The 18,976-nt window shown below is 36.0% G+C and overlaps 1 protein-coding gene and 1 long non-coding RNA gene across 2 annotated transcripts in view; one reads left to right on the top strand and one right to left on the bottom strand.

Moving 5' to 3' along the window:
• Positions 1 to 1,127: 1,127 nt before the first annotated feature.
• Positions 1,128 to 8,946, bottom strand: LOC113467234. The gene is made up of 3 exons (XR_003391385.1): positions 8,242 to 8,946; positions 3,109 to 3,543; positions 1,128 to 1,179 (listed from the first exon to the last, which is right to left on the bottom strand). It is a non-coding gene; the product is annotated as an uncharacterized LOC113467234 (long non-coding RNA).
• Positions 8,947 to 11,402: 2,456 nt separating this feature from the next.
• LOC103508789 overlaps positions 11,403 to 18,976 on the top strand; it is a 58,214-nt gene continuing 50,640 nt past the window's right edge. The window contains exons 1-2 of the mRNA XM_026823293.1: positions 11,403 to 11,453; positions 14,111 to 14,721. Coding sequence (XP_026679094.1) covers positions 11,403 to 11,453; positions 14,111 to 14,721 — 662 coding nt within the window. The remainder of the gene's footprint in view (positions 11,454 to 14,110; positions 14,722 to 18,976) is intronic.

Here is an 18,976-nt window from a genome sequence, read left to right as displayed (position 1 = left end):
GTAAATCACAAGTTTTGAAGTTAAGCTTGGTTAAGAATGAGGAGTAGAGTAGTTTTTTTTAATGGAGGACGGATTTGTTGCGAATGTTGGAATGTGTTTTACTAAACTGGGTATTACCATTCCGAGTTCTGATGTAACTTAGATTCTGTACATATTTCATCTTGTAATTCCTCAGTATTCCAATGCGTAAACACAAGATTACCACCAGACTTATTAACACTATCATGAGTGTTAGTGTCTAACGATTAGTTTATAAAGTCTATAATAATATCTTTTAATGATCCAGCTAGGCTAGAACCCATAGGTGCCTCCGCGTTACAGTGTTCCATGCAGCCAAATTGGGCTCTGCAGAGAAATACTTGGTTTAGTTCCATGGAACGACATTTCAAACCGATGCCCATGCTGATATTGTATATTAATGTTGGTAGTCCTATCTAGCTCTTTTAGAACTGATTGTGTATTAATTGGTTCATAGCTATTCATCCAATAGCCTCAATTGTGAAATGTTGACGTATTACTAACATTTGGCACATATTGTATGTATATCGATTGAGAGGTTCTTGAGATTCATTGAACTACGTGTTTCTTGCCATCACGACCAAACGATAATTTTGGCGACGCGACGCGTTAGCAACTACAATTATATCTATAACATTCCTATCAAAGAGAACCAGTTTGTTGAGAGTGACAGATAAAAGAGTTTGATAGTCTAAATTCTTACTGTAGAATAGTTCAGTGTCTAGTGATTAGGGTGATCATGCAAGCCTCCATGGGAGTCTTTTCAGACAGGCGACATTAGCCATCGACAAGAAACCGGACAGTCTGAGAACCCCTCTACATTTTAGCCAAGCACGGAAAACATTATCACATGATTATGAATGCTGGCATTGCCATCACCTGCTATAATGTACGAGACATTCCGGAATAATAATACCTACCTATCAGCAATACCAATACCTGGGTCTTCAGTACAATGATACATGGAGCGAATAGAACACGGTTGCCAATATTCTTTTCATCTCCATCATGAAAATAGATAATTATGGCGAAAACCGACAAATCACACCCATATACTTTCCATCTATACCTATACGAGCAATATTCTTTTCATCTCCATCATGAAAATAGATAATTATGGCGAAAACCGACAAATCACACCCATATACTTTCCATCTATACCTAAATGTCATAATTATTATGATTCCATTGACAATACCTACTGTAGAAGACAACTACTGGGAACTAGTAGTTAAGCCTGTAGATGTCGATGTCGGTTGAAAATTGGTCAAATGGATGCTGTGTCCTTACTATTATTTGCTATGCCTATTCCATCTAGTCTTGAACACTAACCTCAAACTGAACCCGTATGTTCCGAAACATGTGGCCCTAAATCACAGCGTTCCCATTAGGTGCAAGAGGAAGTTAGATAACCCAAAGAGAACCAGTTTGTTGAGAGTGACAGATAAAAGAGTTTGATAGTCTAAATTCTTACTGTAGAATAGTTCAGTGTCTAGTGATTACTGATAAGTCTATAATAATATCTTTTAATGATCCAGCTAGGCTAGAACCCATAGGTGCCTCCGCGTTACAGTGTTCCATGCAGCCAAATTGGGCTCTGCAGAGAAATACCTGGTTTAGTTCCATGGAACGACATTTCAAACCGATGCCCTTGCTGATATTGTATATTAATGTTGGTAGTCCTATGTAGATAAGGCTATGCGTCAGCCAAAGTTTTCAAGAGGAAAATAATTGTCTCATTTCACATAACAGCGCTTTGCAAAATACCATCTTTGGCCGCGTGTTAGTAGAACAAGGGCCGTTATCATACCTAGCACCTAGCTCTTTTAGAACTGATTGTGTAGATATTAATTGGTTCATAGCTATTCATCCAATAGCCTCAATTGTGAAATGTTGACGTATTACTAACATTTGGCACATATTGTATGTATATCGAAGAGAGAGAGGAGAGAGAGAGAGAGAGAGAGAGAGAGAGAGAGAGAGAGAATATTTGAATTTCTGAGTGTAAAAAGGGGATTAGTCACATATTTTCGAATTTCTTCTTTTTTACAGTTTTAGAGTCCTGACGGGTAGACGGCCCTTTTAATGTAAAAATCAGAGTTGTCCGACAAACCTAACTTGTTTATTTTGGCTAAAAAACGACCAGGGAAAGTATTGCAACCGATTTGACTAAAAATTATTTAAAAATAATAAAGAAAAAACATGTATACCTACCTATTTTTCTTGAATTTTTTTTAAAAAATACAAAAACCATACCCTAACTATCCCTTCTGATTTCCTAAGGTAGTAATAATGATGGTTTATTATTTACTAGGGCACTAGCTGGTTAAAATGATAATCATACAGACTTGTGTACTCTAAATGGGTACAGTAAAAAGAAAAAAAAAAGTTCTTTGGTGAAAATTTAATTCAGTGTAAAAAGGTGATTAGTCCACTTTTTATAATGGCCCCCAGGGGTCTTATTCCTAAACCGAATTTTCAATGGAAAATGACCGCAAAGAAGTCCTTGAGAATGTATATTTATTTGATTCGTTTTAGTCCACTATTAGTTTCCATACAGAACAGTTTTTTGTCTCTCCTGAAAAATTACATTTTTGGACTAATCCCCTTTTTACAATCAGCGATTCATTTATTAATTATTATAAAATAAATTATGTAGATACTTACCTAAGTCTAAATAATTGACACATTGAAAGCATGAAAAAGATTGTTCTCCTGTAAAATTTAAAGAAGTAGCTTTAGCACCTATAACTCTTTGATTTTGTAATAATGTTAGATGACTCTTCAGTTCTCAAGAATTTATTTTTTCTGATCCATAAGGTCAAGGTTTACATAGATAGGTACCTACAGTAAAGGTAGTAGGTACCTACCTTAGGAGATGAAAAATTACTGTAGGTAGGTATGACAAAAAATTGTTATCTAGGTAGGTATATGCCATAAATCAAAGCCTCACCTGTTGGGACTACATGCAAAGTGAATTCTTTCTTGTCTTCCTATAAGAGAGGATTTTCACAACTAAATTTCTTCTGACCATTTACAACCGTATCAGCATCAACTATATGGGACCAGTCTTGTATGTAAATTCTATACCTATAGCTTCTTGTTACAATTATTTCTCTTTTGGTTTGGTTTGGTTAGACCATTCCTTTTTCGCCTTGGACTTTTGGTTAGATCATTCCATTGTTTGGATTTGGTTACACATCTGAGACCTGTGAGGACAAAGAAACCAATTGAAATAAAAAATCAATCTTTGTTGAAGTGAATTTCGACGGAAAATCTAAAAGCACTAGGTATTTGCATTTGCCAAAATCAAAGGAACTTCTTCGTTCTTAGATAGTAGATACTGATTAGCATGAAGGTAGTCTGGACCCAAGCATTAGAGACTTGAATATGAGAAGACTTGAGAAGTTCTCCTAATAATAAATGAAAGAGAAAGTGCATGGTGAACCCAACATGAGGTGTACCAGTATACCAGCCATATGTCAGCACTTCTCAGACTTCTTGGTGGAGCTGTACCTGGTTCACCTAATGACCAGAAAATTTTGTACATTAGCTCTTAGGTAAAAATGTTTTTTTAAAAAAGAAAAATAATAAAAGCCTTGTTTTCCTGGTGTTTAATGCCAGGCCCCCTGTATTGCCTCCACGAAATTGATTGCACTCTGATTGATTACACTAAGAACCTCGACGGTGTGCCACTCATCCAGACAAATATTTCTATTCTATCAGGAACTGTTGCAATCAATGGAAAAGTCCCAAGTCCAAGGCTACGGTTATGCTGAATTAGAATTCTAGTCTTACGAGTGAGAAGTAGATTAAGTAAGTGTAACAGCAACGATTGGACTTGTTTCTTGAGAAAACCCTCATCAACTTTACCTCTAGAATTCCTCACGATGACGATAAGCATGGTCCGATGTGGATGCCTACGTCACTAGGTATATCCACGTATTTATATCAATTTCCCAATAAATTCCCTAGTAAATAATAATAATAATAATGGAATTCAATCAATGGAAAAGTCCCAAGTCCAAGGCTACGGTTATGCTGAATTAGAATTCTAGTCTTACGAGTGAGAAGTAGATTAAGTAAGTACTCGTAAGTGTAACAGCAACGATTGGACTTGTTTCTTGAGAAAACCCTCATCAACTTTACCTCTAGAATTCCTCACGATGACGATAAGCATGGTCCGATGTGGATGCCTACGTCACTAGGTATATCCACGTATTTATATCAATTCCCCAATAAATTCCCTAGTAAATAATAATAATAATAATGGAATGGAAAATACAGAAAAATATAATCCACGAAATATTTCTTTTAACCAACTGATTCACCAGATGAAAAACCTGGATATGAAAGAAAGTAATATCTAATGATGACCCATTCCAAATTCCAAGGTACCACAATGTCCTAATGTTGAGTCACGCTGGAGATTGCTCGTAATGTAGCAAGTGAGGATGTGTGCCAAGTTACAACGTCACAAGCAGTACTCAATAATTGCTCATAGAATACCCAACCAACTTAGAGCTACTTACAGTAACCAATCTTAAAGTTTAAACCAAACACATTGAAGTGTATCAGGTCTTCAGGTCCTATACATTGAAATGTATCAGGTCTTCAGGTTCTATACATACGTATACATTGAAGATAATAAAGTAAACGCAACGTCCAGTTTGGAGCTCATATGGAAGTGACAGTTTCGGGCTTTCTAAAAATTATGCTAGCTTTATCTATGTACCTAGGTGGGGATTAATTATTCCTCTTACAATAGAAGCTGTTTCTTTAGAAAATGCAGTCTTTTCTTTTTAAACATCACATTGTATACGCACACACATGATTTTTTTTTATTATTTTAATAATAATGGTTTATTTATTGTACCTACCTGAACATCATGTCTCTTTGGTTCCTATATAAGTACCAATGGTACTTTTCAGGAACGATTTTCTTCTGGGTTAAAAAATTGCATATTAAATAAGATCTTTCTTCCAATTACCGTTCTTACTGTCACATCCCTTTCCATCTACAGTTCTACATGGATATTGTAGGTTAGGTTAGGTTGACAGCATCTCAGTATTCTCTCCGTTCCTACTTGAATGCAATTTGATGGACAGGTATCATCATCTGTCCGATTGTCTTTGTATAAATGTTTGTATCTTTCTCATGTTTTGTCATAGGTTCGACATCCCATCCACTTTCCTCTCCGTATAACAAACAATATGAGCATTATGAGCTCTAATATGCATAGCTTGTCATAGTTAGGTTATTGTCTTTAGGTTGGCTCTCTCCATCTCCAGTGATAGTATATCTTGACGCTTTGTTAGTGTCATATCGGTTGATGAACTCTGGGTCAACTTGTAGAAAATAATTTCATACCGGTGAGAGCCCGTTCTAAGTTTTGAAACGTCTCAGTCATTGAATTTGGTCAAATTTTCTTTCAGTGTGGACGAAACGAAGAATGTCAATAATAATCAAAATCTCTATTCCAGTATACCTACAGTACCTTATCAAGACACTTGCATCCCAATTCTCCCGAAAGCTCGAGGGGAAGAAGAAAGAGAGTGCCCAAAAGATCCTGATATTTTCGAGTCATTAAAAAATTTTACTCCTCAGATTAGCAAGTTTCCACATGATGACAACAAACGTCCTGATGAAATCACGTCTTCCAATGAAACTATTTCGATTGCGAGAAAACCTTCCCATGTTCGTGCCCAAGGTTTTTACAGAACTAGAATATTTAGGCGTTCCAGTCAGCCTTTGAGTTCAAGACCATCTACAAGTGAGGATATAGCAGAATAAAGAAAAGATGTCTTTTTGTATCTGCTATACACTGGGGTGATGGTCTCTAGCTCTAGCCATGTTAATATATGTACAGAATCTAAGTTACATCAGAACTCGGAATGGTAATACCCAGTTTAGTAAAACACATTCCAACATTCGCAACAAATCCGTCCTCCATTAAAAAAAACTACTCTACTCCACATTCTTAACCAAGCTTAACTTCAAAACTTGTGATTTACTATAGTTGTTAGGGTTAGCTGTTCTCCTCCCTGTTTATAGTCCCACAGCCAGACGCTAGTCTTCTCTCTGTTTAATGTCCCCTAGTCAGACATTCCAATATCTGCCCATTGTTTTGCTTTCTTTCCGGTGTTTTTCCAGTCTTCATGACCAATGGACCACAAGAAAACACTCTCTCGAACAAGAGAAATCAGTTTTTCTGTCTCTTCCATGTCAAAACTACAACAAAACAAAAATAGTAACGGAAAAAAAAAACATCAAACTTCACAAAGTCACGAGTCTTCAATATCCAATATCACACGAAATACTCTCAGGCCGCCGCGACCTCTGTAACATTTTACAACTCTTCTAATAGGCCGCGCGGCCTACCCAGGCCGAGCGGCCAGATCGCTCTCTAATGTGGCGTGGCATGTACAATTTATTTACGTAGAGTACAGAGTTCGCTGCGGCCAGGCCGCAGGTCTCGTTCTGTGTGACCGGTCCTTTAAATAGTTCTCTTAGGGTCTCTGTAGCTAATTTGTTCTACACATCGCCCCTCAATCTCAAAGTAGATGTACTGATGATCCGCCATTGACGTTCATCAGAATTATTAATCAAAACAGAACTTATTTCAAGAAAAGAAGAAGAAAAAAACCTATGAAACTTCCTTTGACGTCAGTATAATGTATTAGACTTATTAGAGCGACGTATGTACCTAGGTATCTAACCATATTTTATAAATATCAGTTGGGAAAATAATCACCAATATACTTATATACGTCTTACATATAGGTACAGGTACCTAGGTATCTAACCATATTTTATAAATATCAGTTGGGAAAATAATCACCAATATACTTATATACGTCTTACATATAGGTACAGGTAAGTACCAGAAGTTCTATTCTCGTAAATTGTAAAAGATGTAAAACTACGAAAACTATAGTAGGTAAATCACAAGTTTTGAAGTTAAGCTTGGTTAAGAATGTGGAGTAGAGTAGACGATAATTTTGGCGACGCGACGCGTTAGCAACTACAATTATACTGGTGTATATCTATAACATTCCTAGTTGCCATCACGACCAAACGATAATTTTGGCGACGCGACGCGTTAGCAACTACAATTATACTGGTGTATATCTATAACATTCCTAGTCTATGTCCACAACCCAATGGAACAGGTTGAGTACCTCTAGCCTAATCAATACATCTGTATGCTGAATGTATTATACAGGTAGCATTAGGCTTCAGTGTACTCAGCACAAAATAATATCGGTATCCATCATCCACATGATCCAACAATTATCTTCTTATACAGGGTGTAACTGTAAAGCATGATGCAACCGATCTAAGTAGGCGTCCACAATGGAGCCCCGACCCTCAACCCTAGCCTAGTTCCCATCCAAGAGGAAATAAACAAACCGTGCTAATGAATACAAGCGTCCCCAATCAAGCATTGGCCATAGCTCCGAGAATCGATAGTATCGGTGAGGTCCATGATGTAGGATCTATAGGCATAATTGTGGACTAAACGGAATCTTATACTCCACTAAACAAAACCTCTTTTTGGTCTATAGGAATACTGAATAACTTTGGATTCAACATACTAGTCCTTATAAGTAACTATTTATGTAAATATCTATCAAAACGCCAAGCGGCTCTAATATTTTCATTACTTAGGTCCATAAAAATCAGCGTATTATGACTTTTCTGATGTTTCAATGAAATTACAAGCTACAAGAGAATGAATAAACGGTACCGTCTACAACGAAACCCAATCAGTCGACATGTAGCTACGTACCTATACACATTGATATTGGTCATGATGTAAAGAACTTTCTCTCTCCCAATTGATGTTTCAATGAAATTACAAGCTACAAGAGAATGAATAAACGGTACCGTCTACAACGAAACCCAATCAGTCGACATGTAGCTACGTCCCTATACACATTGATATTGGTCATGATGTAAAGAACTTTCTCTCTCCCAACGGGGGGAATTCGCATTGGCGTCCTAGACTCCTAGACAGCAGGAAACGAGGAAATGAATCAATCAGTGTTACACGAGCATTATGGAACGTGGATAATGGAACCCGCCGAAGAGAAGAGATTATGTAATGTAAATTTCCTAGACAGCAGGAAACGAGGAAATGAATCAATCAGTGTTACACGAGCATTATGGAACGAGGATAATGGAACCCGCCGAAGAGAAGAGATTATGTAATGTTTCACCTAATGACCAGAAAATTTTGTACATTAGCTCTTAGGTAAAAATGTTTTTTTAAAAAAGAAAAATAATAAAAGCCTTGTTTTCCTGGTGTTTAATGCCAGGCCCCCTGTATTGCCTCCACGAAATTGATTGCACTCTGATTGATTACACTAAGAACCTCGACGGTGTGCCACTCATCCAGACAAATATTTCTATTCTATCAGGAACTGTTGCAATCAATGGAAAAGTCCCAAGTCCAAGGCTACGGTTATGCTGAATTAGAATTCTAGTCTTACGAGTGAGAAGTAGATTAAGTAAGTGTAACAGCAACGATTGGACTTGTTTCTTGAGAAAACCCTCATCAACTTTACCTCTAGAATTCCTCACGATGACGATAAGCATGGTCCGATGTGGATGCCTACGTCACTAGGTATATCCACGTATTTATATCAATTCCCCAATAAATTCCCTAGTAAATAATAATAATAATAATGGAATGGAAAATACAGAAAAATATAATCCACGAAATATTTCTTTTAACCAACTGATTCACCAGATGAAAAACCTGGATATGAAAGAAAGTAATATCTAATGATGACCCATTCCAAATTCCAAGGTACCACAATGTCCTAATGTTGAGTCACGCTGGAGATTGCTCGTAATGTAGCAAGTGAGGATGTGTGCCAAGTTACAACGTCACAAGCAGTACTCAATAATTGCTCATAGAATACCCAACCAACTTAAACTTTTCAAAAATAAAGTTTTCAGTCTTCTTTTGAGTTTCGCTCTGAACCAAAATGTTCTCTCTTCTTAACATATCTAACATATAACAGAAATAAGAAGTTTCCAATCAGAGTAGTTAAGTCCAAAGAAGAAATAAGAAGTTCCATATTTATAATAAGCTTAAACTGTAGGTATTATTATCATGTGTATAATCTGTTATTGTAAACATGTTGTAAACTATGAATTTGTTAAAATTGCAAATAAATAAATAAATAAAAATAAAAAGATATTCATGTTATGTTCACCGTCTCAGAGACCAAAAGGATGTCAGATTGAGATTCTGGGCTGATGGAATTAAAGGTCAGGTTAGGTCATCAAGTTGAGTACAGTAGATTTCCCAAGGTGGACAGAAGTTCTAATATCTATGATTAGGTCACCAACCCTTCTCTTGTCTTTTTCAAAGTGACCTGAGGCAATCAGTCTCAAATTCCGTGCCCCCTATGAACTTAACCTCTGACCTCTAGTGACCCAAAAGTTCCCAAGGGGCCGGAACGAAGACATCTCGTCACGCGATGGTTCAGGACATAAGTCCCAACAAACATATTTCCAATGATACTGTCACCATTATTACACATTCATATCTTATTCGTTGACAAAGTCACTGACGTGTGTTCCAGATTCGAAAGTTCATGAAGATTGTGTGTTTTATTATTTTTTTTTTAAAAATATAATAATATTCAATACCTTTTATTTGCATAGGTAGTTTAGAAACAGTGTTCTTAATTTTCAATTTGATTTTTTAAAAGGATTTTCAGAAATTTAAACACATTTAACTCTGATCCTTGTTTGATCCTTTGTTTTATCTTTGATAATGTTGTTTAGTTGATTGAATGATTTCATCAAAATGTTTCTTGAGTTAAATTTCTCAACTCAGAAGACTTGCATATTTATCATTTATTTGGATACCTTTATCTATCTCATTCGAGGTTGCCATTATGTTTGCCATTTGCCCTGTTGACTCCAGTCACGTGACTCATTACATCATTCATCTCGGTTATCAACTAAGTGACACTGATAACAAACTAAATGACTTCTCTCATAAAGTTCTTCATTGCTATTCTAACCAAATTGTTTGATTATTTGTCATCGCTGATTCATACTTATTATGTAATAGAGTGATACGCCGGGCCGGTAGGTAGATATTCAATGGAAAACAAAAGATTACACTTCTTCTTGACTTCTCTCATAAAGTTCTTCATTGCTATTCTAACCAAATTGTTTGATTATTTGTCATCGCTGATTCATACTTATTATGTAATAGAGCGATACGCCGGGCCGGTAGGTAGATATTCAATGGGAAACAAAAGATTACACTTCTTCTTTTCCTTTAAATTACAAACATGAAGGATTTTAAACTTTTTGGTCTATAGGAATACTGAATAACTTTGGATTCAACATACTAGTCCTTATAAGTAACTATTTATGTAAATATCTATCAAAACGGCAAGCGGCTCTAATATTATCATTACTTAGGACCATAAAAATCAGCGTATTTTGACTTTTCTGATGTTTCAATGAAATTACAAGCTACAAGAGAATGAATAAACGGTACCGTCTAGAACGAAACCCAATCAGTCTACATGTAGCTACGTACCTATACACATTGATATTGGTGATTGGTCATGATGTAAAGAACTTTCTCTCTCCCAACGGGGGGAATTCGCATTGGCGTCCTAGACTCCTAGACAGCAGGAAACGAGGAAATGAATCAATCAGTGTTACACGAGCATTATGGAACGAGGATAATGGAACCCGCCGAAGAGAAGAAATTATGTAATGTAAATGCAGTTTCTTTGTGTTATTATGTCACAACTTTGGTACTCACTGCAGCATTGTAGGATTTTCTTAATATCTCAATAATCCTAAAATCCAATGTTTACCTACCATGCTAGCACCGGTCGCTATGCGCATTTATATGTCATAGCTACTCATTTTCCTCACGAGGCTGAGTGCGCCCCGCAACAGCCAGTCACGGAATCAATCATTTGGATGATACAAATTTCTTGACCCGCCGGGAATCAAACCCGGGTCTGGGAGCTGACTAGAGAAGAGATTTTGCAAAATGTTGACTGAGTTATGAGACCATGCACCTGAGTGAATTGTACTTGTGACTAACCTGGTGGCATTCTAACATATTGTCCAAGTAGTCCAGGAAACGAAGCCCGAAAGGTTTGACGGACAATAATGATGTAGTTCTGATTTTTTGCCCAAAAGGTCCGGGATGGTGTCCTGAATAAGGGGTCAAAAGTCTCAAGCCGAGACTTTATAGCTAGCGGAATTCGAAGGCGTAAGTGTCATTTTTCGTGACTTTTTTCAGTTTTTTGCAAATATCTCGAAAACCGTTGGTTTTAGCGAAAAAATTATTGCCAATCGATTTTGTTAAAATTAAATTCTCTACAAAATGGTTACTTCCATTTTGTCCTACAACTTACCGTTGTGGCACCAGAAGGGCGTAAGTCACGAGTTTCAAGGTTTTTTTTGCAATTATTTCAAAAACCGTAAATCCTTGCACAAAATTAACCATCCCAAATTGTTCGGGACGTAATTTCCTACAAAAATGACTATAAGCATTTTCTCATAGGAGCAACCGTATTCCCGGAAAATGCGTTCAATATACATGCTGTTCACTTCTCATTCTCCTATGCATTCAGCATAGGGAAAATGCATGTAAAAAGTGTAACAGTTTTTGGAGAATTTATTTTGAACAAAATCGATTGGAATACTTTTTCGCTAGAACCAACGGTTTTTGAGATATTTGCAAAAAACTAAAAAAAAAAGTCACGAAAAATGACACTTACGCCCTTCTAGTTCCGCTAGCCGTAAAGTCTCGGCTTGAGACTTTTGACCCCTTATTCAGGACACCATCCCGGACCTTTTGGGCAAAAAATCAGAACTCCATCATTATTGTCCGTCAAAAAATCTTCGTTTCCTAGACTATAGCCACTGCCAGGCTGCCACCTGAGAGAATCAAATGACATTCTTTCTAGTGCAACAATTATTGAGACACATGACTCTACGTGGATTAAAGTAAAAACAAAGAAATGAATTATCGATGTACCTATACATAATATGTAGGAATTCATTGACTGGGTGTTTCGTTAGCGATGGATTGGGCTGAACCTCATCAGAGTTAGATAGAAACTCTAAAGACTCTATCTTATGTTGCATTCATGAGGCTTATCGTTTTATCGCTATAATCAGTTATGATATGAAAGTCGAGTTGTATCCAGAATCACTAATTATTTTCACGTTCTTGTCTTTCCTATAATTTTACCGTCAGCTCTCAACTTGCAAGTTGTGTTGATAATTTTTCTCTTTTTTACTTTTATTTATCTCTTCTGTTCCTCACAATAAATTAAAATGTTCAATTAGCTGCAGTTGAACTGCATTCTGTGTGATTGTGATCCCCCTTGTAGTGACAAATGGCTTGATCAGATTTGATTCAATCATCCATCATTCACTCCAGACCACCATCATCATACTGATTACTTACAATCAAAGCCTTTTACTCTTTTAGTTTGGTTACATAATTCGTTGTGTTTGTTTGTGAGTTGCAAAAGTCAGGACAAACATTTTCTACTAAATAATTCAGTTCAACCTTCGACGTTAAATTTTGAAATCCTTTTGAAAAAGTTTCTTACTTAGGTATAAGTTATAAGATAAGTTAAGGACACTTTTTATTAGTTTGTGTTTATTGCATCTATTAAAATTACGGATTTTCTCCCAACAATATCCATCAATAAACTCGAAAAATAATCACTGTTCTGTAGTAGTAAAAATAGATAGTTTCAATATTAAATTTTGTGATCGCAAAAGGTATGAAGATAATCAGAATTGTGTTATATGAACATTGTATTGTATATTCCACTCATCAAGATATTGAATAAGTTCAATTTTTTCCTAGAATAAATAAAAAATGGGAAACTTAGAAAATGATGATATTGATGAAAAAGCTAGTTTGTAAAACTATTAATGTGTGTCGTTATTTGACCTCTCCTCTAATGGAACATTGATGATGACTTGAAGAGTCGTAAAATGACTGAGGGACATGATGCTACGAAATGGACAATCTGCTCTGTCAGCCCAATAGACTTTGGATTACTGTTCACCCAAGACTTTGTGTAGTATACGAAAGGAATGGCGATGTCATTGTCTTAGTATGTATTTGCAATACGTTCATGGTACACTCACTGGTATATGTAGAAGTACTGTTTGGTCATCCACTGAGAAAAGACCGTCTGGAGATTTAGCACCTACGTCAGTGAATCTTGTAAGAAATACCTATTAGGTACAATAATAAAATTGTGAAACAGAGAAAAAAGCAGACTACCTCTATCTTTCACAGAAAATACCGTGTGACGTCAGAGTATGAGCACTCAGTATTAATTTAGTAGGAAATGATCGGTCTCAAATTAAGGGTCTCTCATACAGAGCATCAATATTAGATATTATGTCTCATTCATCAAAATTTTTCTAATACATCACTGTAAATATTGTTCTCTTTTTATTTGTACGTCTTGTAGGTATGTACGTAGGTATCTCTGAAAGAAAGGTCTAGTATAGATATTTATTTTGTAGCACCATTGTAGGTAGAGTCTGCTGGTACGAAGTTTGCTATGAGAAATGGAAATTTTTCCTCGTTCTTAAGGAAAATTTCTGGTTTAGGTGTAGAGTGTAGACTTAGAATCTAGGTAAATATATCTAGGTCAGACCGTCTGGAGATTTAGCACCTACGTCAGTGAATCTTGTAAGAAATACCTATTAGGTACAATAATAAAATTGTGAAACAGAGAAAAAGCAGACTACCTCTATCTTTCACAGAAAATACCGTGTGACGTCAGAGTATGAGCACTCAGTATTAATTTAGTAGGAAATGATCGGTCTCAAATTAAGGGTCTCTCATACAGAGCATCATAATATTAGGTGTATTATGTCTTATTCATCGACCGGAAACCACGTCAAGAAAGTGGAGAACAAAACTCAAGAGAAATCTAGCGATATCCCAACCATACCAAATGATTATTTGATGACCATTGGTATGAAAACTAGCCCCAAATTGCCTAGACGACCATTAAAACGATCAGTTTCGGACAATTTTATTATCAAAAGCACAAGTACCTCGCCACATCGACCGGAAACCACGTCAAGAAAGTGGAGAACAAAACTCAAGAGAAATCTAGCGATATCCCAACCATACCAAATGATTATTTGATGACCAATGGTATGAAAACTAGCCCCAAATTGCCTAGACGACCATTAAAACGATCAGTTTCGGACAATTTTATCATCAAAAGCACAAGTACCTCGCCACATCCAATCATCGATCCACTCCCCCAGTGCAACATTGACATCGAAAATGAAGTTCTCATACAAAATAACATAAATTTGTACAAATCAGACGACAATCTACGCAACCTTACTAAACTGGAAATGCTGAAGCGGTCAATATCAGATACACTGACGAATCTCAAATCCAAACTGATGCGAAGCAACAAAGTAACGAATGGAAATTTAGATCAGAATGTGAAACTCATCAATGTAGGAAGTCAAAGTAGAACATTGGATGGAGCTGAGGAAGATGAGATGATTGAGAATATCAAAACACCATTGGAAATGAAAAACGGTTCACTGGAATCCGTACAAGATAGTGAAGTTAATGATAAAGACAACGCATGGAAAGTTGAAAGAGATATCAGCAATGGCATTGACGTTCTTAGAAGGTAAATAGAATTCACAGAATATTCCTTACTCTCGTTATCTATCTCACTATCTGATACCTATCTAAATATTTAGTAGGTAACAGATTTGTTATTCATATAGGTTTACCTATAGGTATCTATGAATGGGGTATGTCATATGGATTTCAAGTCTAGTTTCGAGTGTTTATTAATTATTTGAATGAACCTAAGAAAAGCAGTTTCTCTGTCAATAAGTTATCCTTAGGTAGATTTTGTAATATTATTTTTCTTTATTGATTTCAGGTAAGTTTGCTGCAACTAATGATGATTCCCTGCTCATATACTTACTAAGTATATGAAATTTTAAGCATTTCTATTGAAATCAGCGTGTTTCGAACTTCCTTTATCAGCGAAGAAAAAAAAAGTGGTTGAGCCCCATTGAGCAAAAATTTTGCTGTTTGAAAATTTTCCATTCTGTGCCCTGAATTTTGTGAATCTCGGGTAACTACTTATTTAGCTCATGTCGATCGTTTGATTGATATAATTAAGGTTTAGCTTGATAACATGATAAGTATACTGTATCTGCCCAACCATGTACTTCATCTCCCTACGTAAAACATGTTTTAAAGCTATGGATATACCTACCTATAAGTTTTATTATAATTATGTAGACATGTTGGAATACGTGCAGGATGGCCCGTTGTAACTTGGAGTCTTGTAAGAATTCAAAATATGAAACATGAAAGATTCCCACCCTGTATTTGAGTTTGGTATTTCAAAGTGAGTTTTGAGGAACAACAACGAGTTAAGAAAGTCTTGGTAAAGTTATTTTGTTACTAAACTAACAACTAGTAGAACTATAAGCACTTTCTCATAGGAGCAACCGTTTTCCCGGAAAATGCGTTCAATATACATGCTGTTCACTTCTCATTCTCCTATGCATTCAACATATATAGGGAAAATGCATGTAAAAAGTGTAACAAAGTTTTTGGAGCCTCACAAGTTGCCAGTGACCTGTAAGTCTGATGGAGTTAAAAGTTACACCACTCCCTTCTGGTGCCACAACGGTAAGTTGTAGGACAAAATGGAACTAACCATTTTGAAGGGAATTTAATTTTGAACAAAATCGATTGGAATACTTTTTCGCTAGAACCAACGGTTTTCGAGATATTTGCAAAAAACTAAAAAAAGTCACGAAAAATGACACTTACGCCCTTCTAAGTCTATAATAATATCTTTTAATGATCCAGCTAGGCTAGAACCCATAGGTGCCTCCGCGTTACAGTGTTCCATGCAGCCAAATTGGGGAGACTTATTAACACTATCATGAGTGTTAGTGTCTAACGATTAGTTTATAAAGTCTATAATAATATCTTTTAATGATCCAGCTAGGCTAAAACCCATAGGTGCCTCCGCGTTACAGTGTTCCATGCAGCCAAATTGGGCTCTGCAGAGAAATACTTGGTTTAGTTCCATGGAACGACATTTCAAACCGATGCCCATGCTGATATTGTATATTAATGTTGGTAGTCCTATCTAGCTCTTTTAGAACTGATTGTGGCTTGAGACTTTTGACCCCTTATTCAGGACACCATCCCGGACCTTTTGGGCAAAAAATCAGAACTCCATCATTATTGTCCGTCAAAAAATCTTCGTTTCCTAGACTATAGCCACTAGCCAGGCTGCCACCTGAGAGAATCAAATGACATTCTTTCTAGTGCAACTATTATTGAGACACATGACTCTACGTGGATTAAAGTAAAACCAAAGAAATGAATTATCGATGTACCTATACATAATATGTAGGATTCATTGACTGGGTGTTTCGTTAGCGATGGATTGGGCTGAACCTCAGAGTTAGATAGAAACTCTAAAGACTCTATCTTATGTTGCATTCATGAGGCTTATCCTTTTATCGCTATAATCAGTTATGATATGAAAGTCAAGTTGTATCCAGAATCACTAATTATTTTCACGTTCTTGTCTTTCCTATAATTTTACCGTCAGCTCTCAACTTGCAAGTTGTGTTGATAATTTTTCTCTTCTTTACTTTTATTTATCTCTTCTGTTCCTCACAATAAATTAAAATGTTCAATTAGCTGCAGTTGAACTGCATTCTGTGTGATTGTGATCCCCCTTGTAGTGACAAATGGCTTGATCAGATTTGATTCAATCATCCATCATTCACTCCAGACCACCATCATCATACTGATTACTTACAATCAAAGCCTTTTACTCTTTTAGTTTGGTTACATAATTCGTTGTGTTTGTTTGTGAGTTGCAAGAGTCAGGACAAACATTTTCTACTAAATAATTCAGTTCAACCTTCGACGTTAAATTTTGAAATCCTTTTGAAAAAGTTTCTTACTTAGGTATAAGTTATAAGATAAGTTAAGGACACTTTTTATTTTATTAGTTTGTGTTTATTGCATCTATTAAAATTACGGATTTCCCCCCCCCAACAATATCCATCAATAAACTCGAAAAATAATCACTGTTCTGTAGTAGTAAAAATAGATAGTCAACCTTCGACGTTAAATTTTGAAATCCTTTTGAAAAAGTTTCTTACTTAGGTATAAGTTATAAGATAAGTTAAGGACACTTTTTATTAGTTTGTGTTTATTGCATCTATTAAAATTACGGATTTTCTCCCAACAATATCCATCAATAAACTCGAAAAATAATCACTGTTCTGTAGTAGTAAAAATAGATAGTTTCAATATTAAATTTTGTGATCGCAAAAGGTATGAAGATAATCAGAATTGTGTTATATGAACATTGTATTGTATATTCCACTCATCAAGATATTGAATAAGTTCAATTTTTTCCTAGAATAAATAAAAAATGGGAAACTTAGAAAATGATGATATTGATGAAAAAGCTAGTTTGAAAACTATAACCAGTGAAATCAACAGCAATGATGTCATTCCAGATGATAACTCAGTTAAATCCGACAGTGTTCAAAGCAAACCCCATGGCGAGAGGAAAATAAAAGACAAACTCAGTAAAAAGCATAAACATAAGAAGTCAAAAAAATCTTCGAAGAATGATGTTGATAAGGTAGAAGGTAATTCTGAAAATGTCAACCATATCAATGGGACTGTCAACGAAAACAATATAAATAATATTAGTGAACCACAAGCTAATATCCAGGAAAGCACTAGGATAATGTCAACCATATCAATGGGACTGTCAACGAAAACAATATAAATAATATTAGTGAACCACAAGCTAATATCCAGGAAAGCACTCGGACTCCTGTTATTGACACCATAGATACAAATGCTGATGTACATGCAGAAGATGATCCTGGTAAAACAAATAACATAGAGTCAATCAAGTCATCCGATCATGATGACATTAACGAAAATATTGCCAGCCATAATGACAAAGCAAACCGTTCAAATGAAGCAGATAAATCTAATTTTATTACAGAGGAGGCTGAATCCAATAAGTATACGAATGATGAAATATCCAGAAGCTTGGAGGTTCATGGTCACTGTTGGTTTCTTCGAGTTCTTGTTATTCTTCTTGTAGATAATCCAGTCCTTCGCGCTATTTTTCATATTTCACAAGATTATTCACTTTACCTACTGGTCATAGGGTAGGAAATCTTTATTTAGAGCCATTTTTTTGTATAAAATATGGACATTATTATTCTCGAGTAAATTTGGCTAATGCTGTAACCGCAGCGCAGTATCGCGCTGGATTCTGAAGTAGGATTTGATATTGAAATCCGATTCACAATCATTTATCATCTACAGTCTTTGGAATACCTGTACACAACATATATTATCAGATCCACCATAATACGAGGAGCCGAAGCCACACTAAAATTACCTATAATACTCAACTGGAGCCAACACATATAAGGTACCTCGGTTTTTGCGTCAAAGTGTCAGACAGAAATCCCCCATCACATTCCAGCATATTAACTACTCGAGCAGTAATATTAAGGAGCGCGGTAGCGCTCCGCCCCGCCAAGTCAAGAAAGTTTGACCGCGTTTTTGCGTCAAAGTGTCAGACAGAAATCCCCCATCACATTCCAGCATAACTACTCGAGCAGTAATATATCGAATATCTGGCTCATCCCAAGATGTATATGACGTCATTATAAAACCACTTCCGCACGAGAAATTCCGGGAAATTATCCTATCTGTATTCCTATTGAACATACACATAGTAATAATCTAATAATATATATAGATATAGGGTTATGAATGAGGACTGAGTTAATGACCAGCATAGAGCAGCTTTCAGCATAGAGGCTAAAAATAAAATTCCACTGAACAAAAAT

This window comes from Diaphorina citri, unplaced genomic scaffold, assembly GCF_000475195.1.
Source record: "Diaphorina citri unplaced genomic scaffold, Diaci psyllid genome assembly version 1.1 scaffold434, whole genome shotgun sequence".
In the NCBI taxonomy this organism is placed as follows: Eukaryota; Metazoa; Arthropoda; class Insecta; order Hemiptera; family Psyllidae; genus Diaphorina; species Diaphorina citri.
This window is presented reverse-complemented; position numbering and strand designations above follow the sequence as displayed.